Here is a 21212-nt window from a genome sequence, read left to right on the forward strand (position 1 = left end):
ATTATAACATTTGTGTCATTGAGCGGCCAAACATGTTAAAGTGTAACAAATCCTATTTTGTCTCTTTTTAGGATCTCTTTAACACGGCTGTCTGCTGTGATGAATGCTGATATGTGGCCAGCTGAGGAACAGTGAAGGAGATTCCATGAGAGTAAGTTCCCTGTCATCCGTTATCTATCTCACTTGTATTTACTTGATTTTGTGCCTTGACTCTGTGTCCCATAATATGCCAGGAGGTTCTCAGGCACAAGTGTGCATAAGTTCATGTGTGAATTGAATTTTTCGCGCAGCACGGTTACATAAAAAGTCAGTGCCAAGATGCAAGTAGACCCCAGGCGAAGCGAAAATAAATTTGTTTGACTACCATGTTAGGCAGCCGGGAAATGCTTGTACTAGTCACTAACAATAGTTCTGCAAGGTTGTTTTTATTGTCTGTCCTGGGTCATTCACTGCCCTTCACTCACTCTCAAAATTTTATTCAAATACCGCCTCGCAGTTGTATACCTCTGCCAACCAGTCAAGTTGCAGTTTACATCCATGGCTGTCCAGAGTTATATAATATTTGTAGTGAAGACTTTGAAGGAATTTAATAAGAGTATTCAGTGTATTTTCTCTGTATGTGTTGGCCAATAAAGCTGATTCTGTTAGAACACAAAGTTGAAGCCATGACAGTAGACAAAGCTTCAGATATGGATGTTGCTGCAAAGAAGCTTCAAATTCTAAAACATGGATGCTTCACACACGTCTTCATCCTGGCAGCACAGAAGGTCTAAACAATCACCACAGTTTCAAGGTGGACACCCAAGATTAGTGTCACCAATTAAGTATCTGACCGAATGTGAAATATGGTCACAATCTCCGCTTCTGTTCCTGAGTTATGGTGTTGAATAATGGCCCGAAAATATCATGTCACAGTGAAATTGACCTTTGACATTTTGGACATAAAATGTCATCACTTCATCATTTTATCCTATTAGACATTTGTGTGAAACTTTGTCATAATTAGCATATGAATTCTTATGAGTTATGGCCAAAAACGAGTTTTGTGAGGTCATAGTGACGTTGACCTTTGGCCACCAAAATCTAATCAGTTCATTCTTCAGTCCAAGTGGATGTTTGTGCCAAATCTGAAGAAATTCCTTCAAAGTGTTCCTGAGATATCGCGTTCATGAGAATGGGACGGACGGATGGATGACTCTGGCCATGGCTGTCACCGGTGCGGAGGCATAAAAACAGCTTCATTGAGGGGAAAATAAGCTCTCCACACTAATAAGCTTGCGGTTAACAAGTCTGTTAGCTCAGTTGCTAACGGAATAATAAGTTCACACCGTTTGTTCAAAAGATGTATTTTTACCATCAACTCCTGTCTCGTAAGTGTCTGCAAACCTCTGTTGTGGAGCAGTTTATTCTCCAGCAGAGGATGTCAAATAAAACTGGTTGGTGCAGCCAAAAAGCTACAATAGCATCCTCCATTTTCTCAGCCATCTTTCTGCAAAGGTCAGCACTGTCAAGACAGCTCACTATTGGTTAAAAGTACAAATTTCATGGATCAAAGTTCACTGAAGTTGAACTTATTTCAGCCCCATGAATGAATAATTGCAGTGATTCCACTGGAATTAATTGTTTTCACCACAAAATGTTGCTGTTTCAAATGCTGCTTTCCACAGTGTATTGTAGGAGGTCTCTTAACTTGATTGTGCATGGAGAGATGAATTATGGTTTTAAAAACCTTAAGTTGAAATCTACCTTTTTGCTTTGTTGCTGTCTGCAGTGGTGAGAGGTCTACAGTGAAGGTGTGGCACATGGGTTGTTTGCAGAAACCTGCTGTTTCTTTCAATAAGATACTGCAGAACTAGAAGAAAGCTGGATTTATTATATTATGATGTGAAAGGTTTTGCTTCCATTTTAGTGGAATCTGTTTTGAACAGATTTTATCGTCATTGTCAACTAAGACAGGTACAACCTAATAAGCTAACCAGTACTACCACTTCAAACAAATGTGATCAAACCACACCCACACAGTCTTGAAGAAGCTGAATAACTGAGTTTTACAGTGTTTTAACTCTTAATTGATAATATCTAAGGCTGTTTTTTCAGACTTTAAGTTTGTTTGATTTGATGATCTTATTTAGAAAAACCTGATAGTTTCCTGATCGCTCTTTGGACAAATCAAAGACAATGACAGTTATCATTCATTATATATTTGTAACAAGCACTGTGCTGCTGTCACTCTCAAAATAACAGAAAGGTCTTGTACTGAATGACACAGACTAATAGACAACATGTCAACATTTTTGCCAATGCTGTCCACATCCATAATATTTGTGAAGTGGTAAAGCAGGCCTATATTTCCTAATGATTTATTTGTGTTGCTGAATAAACCTTAATTCATGGCCATTTGTGACCATTTATATGAACAAGAAACTAATTGAAGTTGGCAAGAATTGAATTTGGTATTTTCTCTCTAGTGTTAATTTTGCTGCTTTAATGTCCTATTAAAATGTGTTTTAAGTCATTTTTCTTAAAATATAAAATTTTGATTAGCTGTGATAAATGAGGCGTAAATAGGATTTGAATTGCTGTTTTTTTTTTTAATCTTGTTTTTATTGATTGGTTTTGTTTATTTTTACTCTGTTACACTACTATACTATAGTAGACTGGAGGTAGTTTGAAGATGCTGTGTTATCTGGCACACTTCACTCCTCTCCTCCCATCATGGTGTCCTACTGGTGCCTCCACATGCTGCCTCTGCACTCTTTGTTCCACTTCACTGGGGTGTGTTCTTATGTGTCCCTGTGTGCGCTCCTGTGTCTCTCTGTATGTGTGTGTGTGTGTGTGTGTGTGTGGATTCGAGTGTGCACCAAGAGAGCATTTTGAGGATGGGTTGGATCTCTCTGTCTACTCCCCCACCCCGTCTTCCCCGTGCGACGGGTGGGAGTGTGTGTGTGTGTGTGTGTGTGTGTGTGTCTGTCAGTAGCAGCGTTTGATGTTGTTGAGTGTAAGTCTGCATGGCATGTGTATGTCTGTGTGTGTTTCTGTGTATGTGTGCAAATGAAGAAAGGGAGAGTGTGGAAGTGAATCTGTGCAGGATTGTGTTGTGTGTGTGTGTGGGAGTATGCTCTGGTGAACGTGTGTAAAAGAGAGAACAAGAATCGGGAGAAAAAACACACCCGTACGCTGTGTGGATGCACACGTACACGTTTGTTGCATGCCTCTGTAGGTGTGCGTAGTGTAGAAACCCCCCTCCCTTACATACACATACACCCAACTCCAGGGACTAGCATGTTCATTATTCTTCCTAAAAGAACCATTAAAATTTCATCAGTGCAATGCAATCTGTAGCAGGGCGGGGGGTAGGAGTGTATGCATGACTGTGTGTGTGTGTAGGAGAGAGAGAGAGAGAGAGAGAGACTCAGCAGTGTGAGGGGAGGGAGCTTGCATCCTCCACTCATTCACCGCTGCCTGCCTTCATGCCTCTCTCCTCCTCCTTTTCTTCTTCATCATCTTCTACTTCTTCTCTGGTGGCTCGATTCCCTCGCTGAGAGCACACCGATGCGCAGATTACTACTTCTCTCATGATGTGAGCTGCCAGCTCCCCCACCCCCGACCCCCCAGTCTCTCTATCCATCCCACCTCGTTCTTCTACTACTCCTACTACTACTACTACTACTACATCTCCTCTCTCACACACACAGAGGCACCGGAGGAGGCTTTCCTCAGGCTACAGGAGGGAGAGGACATTAGAGTTAACTGCAGGCTTTTTGGATATGTGACGTACGGAGCGCTGGATGGATCAGCATTCACAAAATTAAGAGCTGGATCCTCAGTGGAATATCAAAGTGGAATCCTTCTTTAAACTGGTGTGTGCTGGAAATATAAAGGTGAGCCATGCGTTTGATTCCCCTGTTACCGCTTCAATCTTTGGTGAGTCTGGCTAACTTGTTGATTAGCACGGAGAGAAACAACAGGCTTGACGTGTTTTCTTTGTAACCAACTTTTTCAGAGTTTTATGTTTTTGATCCTGTCCGCCTCCTTTCTTCAATTAGACCGATCCGGCTGGTAGTGCCGATGTTTCTTGTTAAAGGAGCGAGGCTCATTAGCGCTGCTCTTTTTTTTCTACATTGATCAGAAACGTGTGGAAATTACCAGCCGCCTTTAAAGACAGCGGGAAGTGAGCGAGAGGTGGTTTTCATCCACAAACCCCCCCCACCGCCACCACCACCACCACCAGCAGCACCACCACCATCACCACCACCGCCCAGTCCCGTATGTCGCTTTGTTTTGCAAGCATGAGTGCGAGGCGCCGTCTCTCAGGTAGATCTGATGGCGCTAATTGTGTCCTAATTGGGTTTCCCCTCAGCCGTGGAGGGTTTTTGGTTTCTGAGCCGCTTAGAGGCACAGATGAAAGAGTTTGTGGGGTGGAGGGTGTGTGTGTGTGTGTGTGTGTGTGTGAAAGTAGGGTGGAGTGTGTGTACGAGTGAGAAAGACAGAGAGAGAGAGTGTTAAGCTGAGAGCTGTCGGGAGTGTGTGTATGCCAGGGTATGGCCAACCTTGTGAGCGTGTGTAGGAGTGAGAGAGAGTCTAGAGCCTTTGTGTGTTGTTGGTGACTACGTTTGTGTGCGTGGCTGTGGGAGTGACTCGAGTTTGTGTATGTGTGTGTTATTCGTAGGCCCATCTGTGGAGGTCTTGTGTGATGGATGGTGACTGACAGAGGGTGTGAGGTGTGTGAAGGAGGATGAAGAGGAGAGGCAGTGGGATGGGGGAGGGTGTCGGGATGCAAAGGGGAAACTGGCTTCCCATCTGTGTGTGTGTGTGTGTGTGTGTGAATCCAGGTGGTGGCTGTACATCACAGACTGGCTAATGGAATACTGGAGACTTGAAGGGTCCTCTCCTGCCTCTCCTCCATCACCACACCTCACCGCTCCCTCCAAAGAGGACTGGCTGGAGTGTGACACACCAGAGGGCATTCTGTGCTTTCTGTCAGTGTCTACATGTGCACCAGACAGGTCAGGGTCTAAACTGGATAGCAAGCTGTGTTATATAGACTGGATCTGTCTGAGGGTGTGCACCACACCCCCAGACGGATGGGGGTGTGCACCAGATTTCACACCATCCAGTAGTTGTGGAGAGATTTCACCCAAAATCAGAAATGTGGACCTGCTTGTGGCACTAGAGGAAAAATCAAGGGATCAGCAAAGTCAAAACATGTTAATGGCCCATAATATTCTTACTCTAATTTGTGAGTTTTGTTTTTATGTTCTTTACCTTCAACTGACATGTTGTATGTAGCACTACTTTCATTTGAGTGAAATGTTTGCAGATCTACATCACTTACAGCAAAAAAACAACATGATTTGAGTATGTTTATTTGTTAGCAAGTATTTAGTTTTATGGGAAAAAACTCCCAGAGTCCCCCAGAGTAAAACCATAAAAATGCAGGAAGAACTAGGCAGGGATGGAGAGGCAGGAAGAGGCTTCACTATAAGAGAGTACGAGGCCTGACTTTCTTATAGTTAAGTTACAATGCAACCCCAGTGTTCCTCTCATCAACTCAGATGCTGTTTAGTTTGCACACTTCTTTGCAGCCGCACTTCTAGCACACTTGTTGTCACCCCTAGAACCTCGCCGGTCAGTCAAGAGTCCTCTCTGGCTGAGTAGTGGGACCCCTGGTTCTCCACCTCCTCAATGTGTTGTTGCACACCGTTCCTCACATACTCATTTTTGATCTTGTGGTACAGTTCTGGAATTGTTTGTCTCAGGGCAGCCTTTTCTTGACACATAGCCTCTTCCTCCGCTTTGACAGCTTCGTATCCACATCTTTAAAATTCTGAAGCTCTTTTTGTAGCTCCTGAATTTAGTTGCAGAGATCAGAATTCTCCTGGCTAAGGGCCTCCTGAGCTGATGGGATTTCATTATACTTGCTGCCTAAAATGTCTTAAGTGAGCTTATTGTGAAGTACCTGGTGTTCTGGCATAAGGGCGTCCCTCTTGTGGCAAGTGGCTTTCATGGCATAAAACTTGTCAGGCCAAGAGTTTTTTTCCAACATCTGATATTGAGCCCTCATTTAGCCTTCATCCTTAAGTTTCTCAGTCAACTGCTGAACTTCTTGTTGCAGGTCGAGAAGGTGTTTGCTTAAGGCTTGGTTTTACTCCTGCTTTATTTTAAATTTCTCTTTGAGTCGATCGTGATTGTTGATTTTGTAGAGGAGGTCCTGGACTTTCTGCTGCAGGACATTGTTTTGCTGGCTCAATGTTTTGTCCTCTGTTTCTATCAGGCTATATTCATGCTCCAATGCTTCGTGGTCCTTAAGTTTATTGTGTATACCCACAGTTTCTTGCTTGAGATTGTAATTGTCTCGGACCATGCTTTGTCTGTCTTCTTCCTCAGACTTGTATTTCTCTTTGAGTCCATCTTGATTGTATATTTTCCGCCTGAGGTCCTGAAGCTTCTGCTGCAGGACATTGTTTTGCTGGCTTCTCAGTCCTTAAATTTCTTGTGTATCCCCCAACCTCTTGATTAAGCCAAAATTATGTCTTTAAGAACAGTCCAATCTATATTTTTTTTTATAACAGAGCATCTACTCTTTTTTGGATTTTCCAAATACGGGATAAAAGGTGACCAAGAATCATAGAAAGTTTGTCCATAATTTTTGTTTTCCAATGACAACTTCAGTAAGGGAAGAAACTAAGATATGTGATCAAGAAAAAGTTGGAGCAGTCTTGTCTGTGCAACACAACAAAATAATTTTTTTGCAAAGTAAGTAATGTTGATAAGTATTCTACATTTTAATTTATCTAAACTCTGATTTGGCATGGAGTTTATTAAAAAATAAACAAGAATAGAAACGAATTTCAGTATCTAGCATTGACTATGTGAAGTTATATATCGATTTCCAAAAGGTTTCTAATTTTTCACACTCCCAGAAAAGATGTACCTAAGTGACATCTGCCGTCACATATCTCAGACATTTTTGGGAGTTTTCTATAGGGAACTTGTTGCGTATGTGAGATAGTATTTATGAATGAATTTGAAATTTGCGTCTTTAATGTTGTTGCTGGTGAATTGGAAATGAACCCTGTTACAAATACTTAACCACATTTCGTCATTAAATTCTGTGCCAGGGTCTTTTTTCCCAAACCCTTAACAAAGGCTCTTTAGAGGAAACACAGCTTTTGATTAATATGTTATGAAATCCCTTAATCTTCCCAGGCTGATATATTCTCAATTATTATCAGCTGTGTTCCCTTTTTCTTTTTTTGTATACCGAGTACTCTACACAGAAAGAATGACAGAATGACTGTTTTTACATCTATTACTCAAACTCTTTAAATATAAATGTGAATGTGCCTGCAATTTATACTACTAATATGATTATTTAACTTATCATCACCATTTATAACTAGGAGATACAATGTTTGGACATTAGAGTTTTGTCAGATATTGTTTAGAGAGATAAAAAAATGATAATATTGAATCATAAAACAAGCCACGTACTCTATATATGACAACAGCATACCACTGATTACTTGAAATTCACACCAGAGGCAACATGTCGGTGGCACTTAAGCACTACTTAATCATCCATCAAGCCACACAGGCTCCTCGAGGAATATACAGGCAGAATACAGTATTGCTTTTATGAAGGGGTGTCGACTGATCTTTATAGACATAATTAATACGTTCTTAACATGTAGACAATGTATATCAGTTTACCTGTGTCATCTGTGAAAATGACATTGATGGTAAAAGGATACATTGGATATGACCACCTGAGGACAAATGCACGCTAAATCCAACATATCACATGATTTTCTGGCTATGAGTCAATCACTCATCTTACTTGTAGACTATGAGTAATAGAGTATATAGAAACATTCACACAGATGACACAGTCACTCACAGAAGTCATATATATACACAATAACTTAGAGATATTCTCATTGCCGTCTTTATTCAGGAGCCACATGAAGCCTGGAAATGTCGGTGTTGCTCTAGAACCATCCAGAATACCTCAATCTGTGTGCTTTTCTCATATTTAGGAGTAATATTGAAACAGTCACTCTTCTCTGAATCTATTGCTGCTAAAATATTATCTAAGTATGCCAGAGAACTCAAGTTCCTGGTTGGCAGAACAAGTCTTTTCAACGTTTCTTGTTAAGAAACTTCTTGTTTCATCATCGATACAGTGTCATTTCCATTATGCATGTTCTGCTTGGTACAGTGGTTTGACAGCTAAGCTTAGGAACAAACTGTAGGTGATGCAAAATAATATTATTCAGCTCAGCATAGAACAACAGAAGCTGCATCACATGTACAATATTATCAATGGGTAGGCTCCTCAATACACAACACTTTTTAAATATGAGAGGTGTTTGTAGAAGTCAGGGAACAGATTTATAATGAAATCATTGTTACTTTAGCTCTCCTTGCTTTTTTGATGTGGGAGTTATTTTTTATTTCTTAAATTGTGGTGATGTGTTTCTGGATTTCAGGATTGTATAGTTTAGTTTTTATGTTGAACGTCTTGTACTTCTTTATGTTTCTTTGTGTTTTAACACCTCGGGACCATGTTGCAACAAAGTGTTTTCACTTTAACATGTTATCCCTTGAATTTTTGTTTGTCTTGTGTCTGATAATCCATAAATAAAATCAATCAATCACTTCACTGAATTCATTTAGGTCACCTCATTATTGCTGCTGGGCTATGAAAACACCCGTGGTGATGTTAGTGGAATTTGATTTCCGCTACAAAAACAGATTTTCCCCAAACATTGCATGCATGTACAGCAAGCGCACCGCCCTTCCCTGTTGAGGTGTCCCTCCCCCAACACTCCCCACCCTGAAGTGGATATAAAAAGATGATGCATTCAGCAATCAATGGTTGTAACACCGCTGTGCTGTTATCCTTTATTTCTGCTGGGGCCTCAGTGAGATTTAGTGAGGCTCTCGAGGCTCGATAACCAGCCCAGTGCACCAGTGGGGGAGGAGGAATGTGTGTGTGTGTGTATGCATTTGTTTTGTGCGTGTGTTTGAATGTTGCCATACTGTGTGTGTGCTTACAGCGTGTTCGTATGGGGAGCATATGAAAGGGATTTAACAGTGTGTATCTCCATGCTTGCATGTGTTTGCATAGTGCCTCCTCTACCCCACCAGCCCTATCCACCATCCATCCATCCACCACTCTGGGAATAGGGGTGCATGCATCAAAATGTGATTTTGGCCCACATTATTTAGCCTGACAATCTGTTTTATTTAACAGGGCGAGGCACTCCCCTCAACATCACAACATTGGTGTGGCGGCGTTTTAAATGGAGTGAAATTGAGCCGTGTCCCGTTGCTGGCTGTATATCACTTAGGCAATTACAACCTTCACCGATCTATTGGTAATAAAAGAGTGGTTTATGAAGCGAGAGCATGCCAGGCTGGGGCGGGGGGGGGGAATGCTAACAGAGTAGAGGTGGTTTGGTGTGGTGGGGCGAGGTAGGACGTGTGTGCATGTGTGCGTTCAGCAGACCCACATGGCAAATTAGTCAACAGACTCTCGTGTAAAATAAATCAACCTCCCAAATGCCATCATGTGTAATTGAGATTTCACAGCCCTGATCTCATCTCTCTTCTGCTTCTTTTGCTCTTTTTTTTTACTTCCAACTCAGCTTTAAAATGCAAAAAAAAAAAAAAAAAAGACATAAACTCCCCCCCTCCGCACCTCCTTCCAACCTTGCCTCCTTCATCCTCTCCTCTCCCATGATCCACCACAGCCATAATGAGATTTGATGTTAATCCCGACACAATATCACAAGATTACGCGCCTCCATAATGCTCCACATAGGCACTGCCGACGGTGCCGACGGGTTTGGCGCGTGCAGAGGAGGCTTGGCTGGCTGAAAGCACATTAATGTAATCTAAGTGTAATTGGGTGGTAATGCAGCTTGTATGTAGATGAATGGAGGAGCTGGGAAGGCATGTTTTTTTTTTTTTTTTTTTTTTTTTTTTTTTTTTCCTCCCCTTCTGTGTCATCCTCCCTGTCAGATGAGCCCAGGAAGGAAGAGCAGAGACAACATAGCGCCAGGAGAGAGAGAGAGACGCTGGAGGTGCCTCAGCTAGACAGAGGAGGAGACTGATAGAGTGAGGACCAGACACTGCCTGGAGAGGGTGAAGGGCGGGAGACAGAGAGAGAGACAGAGAAGTTATTCATCTCTAAACTGATGTCAAATTCTTGTAGTTAGAGTGGGTTGGGGTAGAGAATGAGATTAATGAAAAGAGACTGGAGAGGAGGGTTGACAAAAGAGACAATGGAAGCACTTTGGATTTAGGTACTTCAAGTCTGAGGGGGATTTTAGTTGATTACATTTGTTCTTTAATTTTTTTTTAATGAATTTAAATTAATAGAGGAACTTGAAGTTAACTGTAGGTTGTCTTAAAATGAGTTATGTTTATTTTTGTTGAGTATGAGTTCTGAAAAACTAGGTTGAATGCATAAAGATCTTGTAGATGAAAAATTAAGATTCGGTCTGTTTCTGTATATAGGTTAAGATGAAATATTTGTATTTTGAAACTTTTTTTTTTTTTTTAAATCTGTTCTGATATACAATATATTCTGTGTTAATGGACATCTACAGTTCAAAAAAGTCTTGAGAGTAAATTGTATTCTGTAAATTATTTTTGAGAAGACTGATTATAATGTTAGTTTGGATACCATTGTAATGTTGTGACTAATTGATGGACACAATATAAAGAAACCAGGAACAACCACAAGTACCAACCTGATGACAAGCACAGAAAGCCACAACTGTTCAATTTATTAGCCAACTGGCATCTCATATCACTTGGAGTGTCATCTGTAATGTGGTGTTCACACTACGAGTGGCAAAGCTACAAAGCGGCCAAGCATGGCCAGCTACATTGTCACCGAGCTGCTGTTGAAGTGTTGCTCAAGCGCTCGTTGACGTGGTTATGTTGTCATGGGCTTGTGTGCCATATTAATTTACAGATTCTTTAATAGCTAGCAAACATGCTTTAGTATTATTAAATAGCACACTACCACAGCTAGCCATTGTGTGTTTAAAAATGTACATTACAATCTTGGCACTCCTGCAATAGCTGCCATCCTCTGCCAAGCTGTATTCTTTTTGTTAGTGTCATGGTAAATGAAAAGGGTTAAATAGCACAGGGAACTGGCTAAAGGCGAGAATCAGCTGCTCCGTTCGGCTGACACATAATCAGACTAACATACCTTGATTTTCACTAAATAAGTTTAGAGCAGTTCATCCTGCAGCTGTCTGTCACTCATCCATCCACTGTGACAGTTAACCAAAGAGTGTCTGAGCTGAGAGGAATCACTCCATGATGGAGGGAGAGAAGTTTGGGCACAGTGTGTTAAAAAGGGTTTAATCTCCCCTACAGTTCTTTCTTTATTGCTGTAAACCTGCTCATATTAAAGCTGAGACTTGGCACTTTAATGTAGTTTCCATTATTTTATTCAACATTGAATGCGCTGAAGCAGAACAAAAACTGTGCAAATACTTAATATCTGGACTGAATGTGTGTTTTTTTAAGGGTGTTTCATAAAGCAAGATTACCAGTTAAAGGAACAGATTTAGTGGCATCTAGTAGAACAAACTTGGCAGAAATGTAATATAATATTGATAAGTATGTTTTAATTAGTATATAATCAGCTGAAAATATTGAAATTGTTTTCGTTACCTTAGAGTGAGCCCTTTTTATCTACATAGAGAGCGGGTCCTCTTCCATGTTGCACCGCCACAGTAGCCCAGAACAGACAAACCAAACACTGGCTCTAGAGGGCCTTTCGCGTTTTTCACGAGTTTCGCGGCCACTGTTGATTCTCCTACATGGTTGGAAGGGGAGGGTGAGGAGAGGGGTATTCAGTTGGTTGCAATCTGCATCCTCACCACTAGATGCCACTAAATCTCACACTGGTCCTTTAAGCCAGAGTTATTTCAGTAATTTAGGTTTATTCTGCATATTTTGAACGTTTTGTTTTTACCTTTAGTTACTTGTTTATACTACTTGTGCGAATAGTGATTCAATTTATCAAATTTGTTAGCACTAGTTTGTGACTTAATTGTGATTTAATGTTTACATTTTGTTCCTGTTAATTGTCAAGATTTTTTACTAAGTTGGCTGGTGCACAGTTATTTATTATTTTCATATAATTAACAATTCAGTAAATGTATATCTATATATTTATTTGTTACATTTTGTTTTACAAAGTTATGAAAGCAATGTTTAAGTTCAGCCTGATGTTGCCTTTCACATAAAAGAATGATCCACACAGTGAGGCAGACAGCTTATTAATTAAACACTTGTATTGGATCAGTACTCGGTATCAGCCAATACCCAAAGCCCGGGTATTGGTATCAGGACTGAAAAAGTCAGATCGGTGCATCCCTATTTGTAATCCTGTGGTGATAAGCCAATTTTCCTGCAGCTGAAAAACTCACAATAGCTTCCCTTTTATATGACAGGTACATTTGTTAAACGCTTTAATACTTTGTTTTGTTTTATTGCTACCAGTGTGAGAGGCAAAATCTCAAGCGATAAGGAGCATTTGGCAGGTAGCGTTTTACCTGTGAGGGTCCTGATATCATTCCTGATTCATTTTGCTGTCACCACCAGACACTGTGTCATCCTTGAAAACAATAAACAGAAAGGTGCCAACAAAATGTCAGGCATGGGCAAGTGTGTGTGGAACAAAACAAACAGTGCTAAATTGACAGTGCAACATGCATTCCTCAAGCTAATGAGCTGCTGCTTCTCGTGTCAGTCTTCACCTTCACAATAGTGATTACCCTGTTAAAGAGAGCCAAGATACCTACAGCAGCACACACACATACACACACATACACACATGCTTTTACTGCCTCCTTCTCTCCTCGGTTACCATGACAACAGAAAAAAGCCAGGGTCACATTTGGTGCAGATTGTTGCTCAATACCAATTAAACATATTGCTACCTGCAGCCCATCTTCCATCACTCCAGTGATTCTTTGTATGTAAAATCATCTGGGAGACATTTTCATGGGCACGGTAAGGATTTTTCATTTGCATCGCTTCCGTTTAGCTTTTCATATATTTTAACTGCAGCAGTCTGCCAAGGAGTTTCTTTTATGATGAATTTTTGTTGCTCGACTGCTGTTGTCACTTGGGTTTTACGCTCTGGCAGTTTAGCTCCCAAGCCTCCCACATTTCCTCACCTGCATTACTCTCTCTGTCCCCTCTCTCGCTCTCCTCTGTTCTCAATCTGTCACCTACTGCCTCTTACTAGTCTGAATTTTCCTCTTTAAGTCTCGTTCTATTTCTATAATATGAGGCTGATGATGGATCAAAGGTGTTGCTGGTGTTCAGCTGTGTGAATGTTATACTCAGTCAACTTCAGGAGCTTTTCTGCACTTTATTTGCTAATTCGGTTCTGTGGGGAGTGGTGTGATTGCTTCTTGAGCTGCACCATTAAAGCTCAATGAGCATCAGAGAACACCTAGTGTTGAACTTGAGCTTTGTTAACAAAGGGAAATATGTAAAACCCAACTAAGAGAATAGTTTTGGAACTCAGTTATGTATTATTGCATCTTGTGGGTTTAAAAACGGGCATGCTGTTATGTTTCTGTTCTTAATGGCTAGTAATAGTTTCCGTCCTTTCATGTAATGGCCTTTCCCAGCTTTAGAGGGACTGCTGAAAGTAATATCACAGGAAGAAGCATTTTGTGGACCGACCACAACAGTCAGTTCAGTATGTTGATGTTCAGTTTGGCTGATGCAGCAAGCTGAAAAGTACATTGTTCTCATTTGGAGCCTAACCGTCCAGAGACTGGGAAGATTGACAGTGGTTGGTATTGTAGAGGACCCCCATCATGCATTTATCCTGCATTATAGGATCACGTACACACCTACACACATTCTATACATACACATGGCTAAAGCTAGGGTAGGCAATTTATTTTAGAAGCATTTTTTTGTTATATTTGTTGGAAATCTCTTTACATCCAGACAGCAATCAATAAATCAAATGCTCTGACAAAAAAACAACAAAAAAATCCAGTATCTGTGGCTGTCGCAAGCCTGTAATAAGCCCGTCCAATCATTTCATGCGGACCGAATGAAATGATTGGACGGCCTACCTGCCTGTCTATCTACTTGCCTGCCTATCTGCTCGGACTCTACCTGTCTCTTTCATTGTCTGCCTCCAAAACCTCCTCAGTCACCAGCGATGAGCAGCACCAGGGCACAGAGACGGCTCAGTAATCGACCTGAAGCCGCAGCGATGCGTAAAAATCTATCACTTCTAGGAGCTGAGTTCACTTCCATTGAAAGTCTCTCGCTCCAGCGTTGTTGATAAGATTATGGTCATTTTCCCCCACACTACAGGCAATAGTCCGATGATCGCATGTTGCTTTTCATTCTGCTTTCTGTTGATATTCCCGTCTTTCTTCTCTCTCGTGCAGTCCCATTACATCCTATCCGTGGGTATCCTACTGCTAGCCTGGCGTCCAAACTTCCTGTTGTGTGAGTGCAGTAGGTGTGTTGCGTGTGCGTATGAAGCGTGTGCATATGCCTGTGCTCGTATGCTGGGAGGGGTTTAGGACAGAGAGGGGATGGAGGTAGCTTTTTTTTGTTTTTTTGTTTGTTTTGCCTTTTCCAGAAAACTGCCTTCCCCAGCTTATTATATTATTATATTATATTTACTGTAGCATCTGGTTTCTTTGTTTTCTCATATGGTTCCCATTGCTATGCTGTGCTGCTATACTGTAGTATAGTAACTGGTATTCTATAAAGCTTCCAGTTATTCCATGATGCATTTGTGTAGAACTTTGGGTGCATTTTCAGATATTATATTCATTTTCAGTGCATTTTGCTGTTATGTAGTGTATGTTTATTTAATGTGATTACATCCTGTCTTACATTAGAAGTTCAGATAGTGCATTACTGTAAAAATAAAACCCTTGCGTCCACTTGGAATTTGTGAAAATATGTTTTAACTGCCCTGAGGTTTCTCCCAGAGAACTGCAGAGTCGCCAGTGTAGTCCCCTAAGTGCTATAATGTGTAGCAATGGATCCCTATTGCTTTTATTAGATTTATCAAGTATTATTAATGGCCCATTGTGGAGCCAAGTGAACTATGACCAGGCTATTACAAATGTCCTAATCGCTGAGAATATTCCCAGTACTCTGTTTCTCTCCAGCTGTCGCCATCCAGTGGACATTGTCTCAGTGCTACCATGCAGATATGAGAATATGGTTTTTCACTATCTGTGTTGTAAAAATAATAGAAATGTTTAAAAGCATTGTATATGTGTTAATAGTGGTTGTAGAAATGAAGCTGCACCTTATAACAAATGTATGTACAAATATAATTCTACATTTAAATAAGTGTTTAGTTGTGATTTAAACCTGGCATAGATTTTTTTGAGATATAAATTTGTGTTATCAGCCATATCTAATGTGTTTTGATTTGCTGTGATTCTCACTGAGGCTGATAAAATGAGGTTTATGTGGAAGGAAGGTCATTAGGGCCTGATAGTATTTTAATGTGATGGCAAGACGTTCTTCATGTTTGACCCCCGACCTATAGAGGTGATAATTTATGGCGTATTCTCTCCCAGCCCTCCTGCTCTCCCCGAGGAAATCAGGCTGGATCTATGGTCATCATTTACATCTCCTCAAATTAAAGCAGCAGTGTGTTACCGCCCCAGGCCTCATGAATCAAACTTTATTGACCACATGGAGAGTTACAGACATCAGTTGAATACCAAGTGCCGGTGAAAGGCCACTGGGTGGGGGGTGGGGAGGGGGAGTGTCGACCAGCTGTAAAGATTGAAGGTGGGATCACCAATACAACGCACCAGGCTGTGATGAAACTGTGACAGCGCTGCTCATAAATATGGAGATTTCACTTCCAATAAGATTCTTTACAACTGAAGCAAACATCAATGTTCTCTTAAACAATAAATACAGGAACACGTTTGCCAAAGATACTGAAAGCATCTTACAGTATTCTGTTTATGATCATCAGATGGTGAGTTCTAATCATCAGAGGAAAACACTTGACCTGGATCCAATTCTACTAAAGTGTTTCTGGTACCCATACAGATAATAGCTGGCACTGAGATTCCTTTACATATCCAATCACAAAGTTATTACATACTGCCGGAACAATGATCATACTGTAGAACACTTTGTTGCGAGACATGTAGCAATCATGTTAATTGCAATTAAACGTAAAAAGGTTAATTGTGGCCAGAATGTTTCTCTTAAAACTTCAGATTGAATTATGCATCTGTAAAAACATCTGTTTAGTCACATGTAAAACACATGTCATGGCAGGACGGATGTCAAGAATCAAGATTGAAAACCTCAGTGTTTATCTTTAAATCAATGCACAATGGCTGAAAAAAGAGAGAAAAAGACAGACAGGGAAATTGATTAAATTGATTGACTCTGTTTGAATTATTGCTTTTACTTTAAGTCCTGAAAAATTGAATGTTTTTACATCTATATCACAATTTGAAAGAGTGCAATTTTCAGATTTTTTAATTCAGCTATAACCTACATAAGTTATGTCTTAACACGCTTAAGATATAGGTGGCAACTGTTAATTTCACCAGCTATTACAACAACTGTCACTGGAAAATGTGCACAGCTGTAGCTAATCAACACTAATTCTGTGAGTTGGCCAAACAAAAGGAAAACTCTTGGCTGGTTAATAGCATGCTGGTGTTTGAAATATTTATGCTAGGTCAAAGACAGTTTTGTTGAGGAAGAAACATCACTCTTTATAAATTGGATGAGCGGGCTGCGTCTTTTTTTTCCCTTATTATTCAAAAAGAACGACAGAGTGGTGAGTCATTTTCTTGATAGATGATATAGGTGATTGCTTGACGTCAATCTCAGAGAAGCAGCTAGCAAGCTAGCGCGCTAACTGACGAGTGAACGCCAAAAAACCTGTGGGAGAGAGTTGTTGGAGTTTCACTTAAACTTTTAAACACATCACTTCATAGTTGTAAGTTTATTTTTAAAGCTCTGAATCAGGACCTCCATGTTCTGGGGCTATGAAGTAGTCTGTTAGTCTTGGAAGCTAGCGTTAGCCTAGCTGTAGCAGCTACAGTACGGAGCTGGGAACTTTGTCATTAGTTGAAAGTCAGTTAACATTCAATAAATATTAATAAATATAACACCAAATATTAATAAATATAACACCACTTTTGAATGGTAGGATTATATTTGAATATTGTTGAGTATGGTCACATGTACCACTAATATAATATCTTAATAATGTACTAAATTTGGTATTTTTTTGTCTGTAACAACCTAGCTCTAAGTCTACTTAGAAGTTGTTTGGGGAAACACAACCTCAAGGAAGTGGGTGGGTGGGTTACTGAGATAGAAGGACCCTCAGAAAAGACCCTTGGAAAATTTCAAATTCTTGAACACATTGGTTGTCATTGTATTTCCATAAATTTTCAACAGTCTGTCAGTCATTCATGGAAGTTTTGATAGTCAACTGCCTGATTGTGCTTCATGGTTTTTATTATACTTTTTTTGACAAGCACTAGTAGTAGGAGCTTGTCATTACCTTGTTACATACTTTTGGGAATAGTAAGGGGTTTGGAAACCTAAGCATTGTTTACAAATTTTGGTTTTGTGATGAGATCCAGTTTAAATCTAGTTTTTCCATTGCAGTACAAGATGCAGTGTAGCAAGCATAGCTTTTTTTCCCCTCTCTGGGCAGTCTGTCCTTGCCTTCACGTTAAGGGTGCTCTGTACTGTACCTGCTGTTGCTTGTCAGGAAAAGCAGATGGAGAATAACCTCTGACCCCAGTGGCCTACATTGGAGGCCATCTTGTCACTCTGTGACAGCAAGTTCCAGCCAGCCTCTTCCTTGTAGCAAACAGAAAGTATGCCAATCTATTGCCTGTGAGTTTCCATTGTTTCTTTTGTAATATTCAAGAAGAAAAATGGGCAAATTAGCACTCATGCAGTATGCATGAGTTTAGAAAGCCCCCCATATAATTCCACTGCTGAGGGAAAGGGGGAAGTCTAGGAGCAATACAGCTGTGCTCTCAGCAAATTTAGTGTTTCTGGGATGCAGTGTTATTGCCTACACCAAAATTTGTGGTGTTGCTTCTTTCAAGAGAGAACTGGCTTAATTTTCCTCATCACTTATTGCTGCAAATATCCCCTATACATTGTTCGTTGTTTGAGGCTACTACTGTACATAATGTAATAGAGCGACATTCCCATGGTACTTGAAAGGAGTGCTTTTCACAGCTTATTGCTAGCAGCTAACACTCTGTTTTTCATTGAAAAATCTCATTGGGCTACATCGCGCAATACACGATGTCCCCTAAGAACCAATTCTGAGTTGGCAGCACTTGACATGATTGCCCTTAAGTAACTGACAGGGTTGCAGTGTTACATGGCACTCTAGAGCTGGGTAAGTGTTTAGTGGTAAAGAAAACTGTTAAGATCTAGCTGGTGTGAAGAGAAGAGACTAAGGCGAACACAAGTCAGGTTCCCTAATGGCCTGGAGGTAGTCGCCCAGGGAGGCTGTTTTCTATGATGACTTGTCTCACGGTGCCATGATTGATTACTAGAGTTTGATTGGCCAACTTGTGTGGATGGCTGGTAGCTGAATTGCAGTGCAGTGAGTATTGATTTCTGTGACAGTCCAATCGTGTTTCTGTGTGTGGGGAAACTATATATGGGACTGTACTGTATTTGTGTGTGGAGCGCGGGCTGATTGTTCTGTCTCTGTCTGTTGCTATATCAGTTTGCAGCAGGCATATATGTGCACCAATTTGTCATCTGCCTATTAATTGTTGGGCCTTCAGAATCAGGTAGTGTAAGCAAATTATGCCTAAGATGATCCAAAGCCTCTAGCTTTTCTCAAAATTAAACTACATTTCTTATAAACCTCACTGCCTGATGTCTCAAATCGCTTAGTTTCTCTCAAAGCTTTTTTGGAGCTTGACATGTTGGGAGTGTTTTTCCTCTTATAAACCTTTTATTTACCTTTGCTATGTGCTAGTGCAAAGAAGTGAACACCAAAAACCAACACTGACCTTATGGTGTACAGTTTAAAGGAGTGGTTCCACATTTTGAGAAATAAGCATATTTGCTTTCTTGCAAAGAGTTAACTGAGAAGATTGATACCACTCTCATGTCTGTCTGTTAAATATGAAGCTAAAGCTAGGAGATGGTTAGCTTAGCTTAGCCGTAAGACTGAAAGATAGGGGAAATGACTAGCCTGAGTTTATCCAAAGATAAAAATATCTACCTACCCGCACAAGTAAAGCTCACTAATTAACATGCTATACTTTGTTTGTTTTATACATAGAAAAACCAAACTGTAAAAACAAGAAGTTTCAATTTTGCAAGGGTTATGTGCCACATTATTTCTGGGCCGGGCACATTGACTTCCTGGAGTCTTTGCCGGTTGCCTGGCAACCTCAACTTGTCGACAAGACTCCAGGATTGATTTATTTTTACCTTTAGACAGAGCCAGGCTTGCTGTTTCCCCTTGTTTCCAGTCACAGTGCGAAGCTAAGCTAACAGGCTGCTGGCAGTAGCTTCATATTTAACAGACAGATATGAGGAAAGAAAGCGAACAAGCTTCTTTTCTAAAATGTCAAACTATTCATTTAAATGAAGTTTAGTTGCTGGTAAAGGTTGTTAATCTTTCAGTGATAATATTACTTTAATCAATAATTGACAAATGATACACAATATAAAGCAGGCTATATTTTACTGAAGTGAAATGAAGCCATCCACCAACAGCTGTTATTACTGTCTAGGTCAGTGACAAGAGTTTAAAATGTGAATTTAATATTTCAATCTGTCCATCTAGGATTAGTCCTGCATAGCACAACTGGTAAAAGGTTTGGGGTTTAATTCACAAATCATTGTGTAAGATCATGTGAATGGCAGATGTTGTGTAATGCAGGGACGCAAGTAAACCGAACGGACCAGTTGAACTCTAGTAGAGTCCACGGAGGGGCCAGCCACTGATCCTGTGGTTATCTTTCCATGCTTGGACCCTTCCCAGGGTGCGCGTTTACCCGACCTCAGCATGACTCAATCCTCCCACCGCTACTTTTGGTGGAAAATAAGTTTGGAGTAAAAAGACAACAATCAAAAACAATCACTCAGTGTAGAACAAACAGCATGTAGTAGAGGTTTCTGCCTCTCTCTCTCTCTCTCTCGAGCACCATGGCAACATTCACTTTGATATGCAGATACCCCCACCATTTGTACAGTGCAGCACTGAGGGGAATATTGACTTTTCAGAGAGGCAGAGAGCTTTTGCATTAATTGTGAAGCTAAAACTGTTTCTTCTTTTGGCTTTTTGTGCATCTGAATCATATTGTGTCTTTCCTTCTTTCCTCTTTCTCCAGATGTGGAGGAACTCTGTGTTGGAGCCAGGGATGTGGATTGCACTCTGAGGAAAGACGCTACAGCATAACTATTACCGTATTGTAAAACTGCTCAACCTGCAGGCTGAAAGTCCTCATCAGGTTGTGCCGCTCCAGTTATCATAATGACGCTCTCTCGGTAGCCTCCCGCTACCAGTTTGACATTCATCCTTTTCCCCAAAGCTCCCTCACTGCTGATAACACTCAGTGCCACGTTTTACTTTAACTGTACAGACCGCCACCTGCCATGGATCGCCTGTGTCCGGGTGAAGGCGTGAGCCGGACGCAGGCCCTCGTCGGCAAACTGTAGCCTCCTGGATTGTCTTCAGCTTATTTCCAGTGATTTTATTTTGGAGTTAATCTTTCTTTGGACCAGGGATGGATGTACCGGAAGCCAGCAAGCATGGCAAGAAGTCTACAAGTCAAAAGCTGGAGGATCAGAAAAAGGTAGGCAAAAATTTCCTGTGTTTTTTTTTTTTTCTTTTTCTGCTTCGGAATGGTCTTCTTTCATCATCTCCTGCTGTGTGTGTGCTGCTTTTTAGAAACAAATCAACTTTGGTTTTGCTGTTTTCCAGCTGTATGTATGTGGAAGCCAAGAGATGAAAGTTTGTTTATTGCCTGGTTTGTTGTTCTCTTTACAAAAAGGAGAACATGTTGGTCCAATTGCTGCTGTTGTCTGAATTCCCAGTAGCTCTTTTGCTCCATATCTCCTAATAGCTATTTATAAAGACGAGGGGGGGGAAAGGTGGAGTTTTTGCTCCCCCTCAGCGCCTCCAGTCTTTC

General features: G+C 40.8%; 1 protein-coding gene across 9 annotated transcripts in view; it reads left to right on the forward strand.

Annotated features, from left to right (window-relative positions):
• nav3 (neuron navigator 3) overlaps positions 1-21212 on the forward strand; it is a 420425-nt gene that overhangs the window by 85210 nt on the left and 314003 nt on the right. For 8 of the 9 annotated variants that reach the window (XM_042402532.1, XM_042402533.1, XM_042402528.1 and 5 more), the window contains 2 exons: positions 72-151; positions 20412-20876. In XM_042402532.1, coding sequence (XP_042258466.1) covers positions 20808-20876 — 69 coding nt within the window. In that variant the 5' untranslated portion in view covers positions 72-151; positions 20412-20807. Of the gene's footprint in view, positions 1-71; positions 152-16688; positions 16856-20411; positions 20877-21212 lie in introns of those variants that run through there. The other variant, XM_042402534.1, reaches the window with a different exon arrangement.

Source organism: Thunnus maccoyii, chromosome 23, assembly GCF_910596095.1.
Source record: "Thunnus maccoyii chromosome 23, fThuMac1.1, whole genome shotgun sequence".
NCBI lineage: Eukaryota > Metazoa > Chordata > Actinopteri > Scombriformes > Scombridae > Thunnus > Thunnus maccoyii.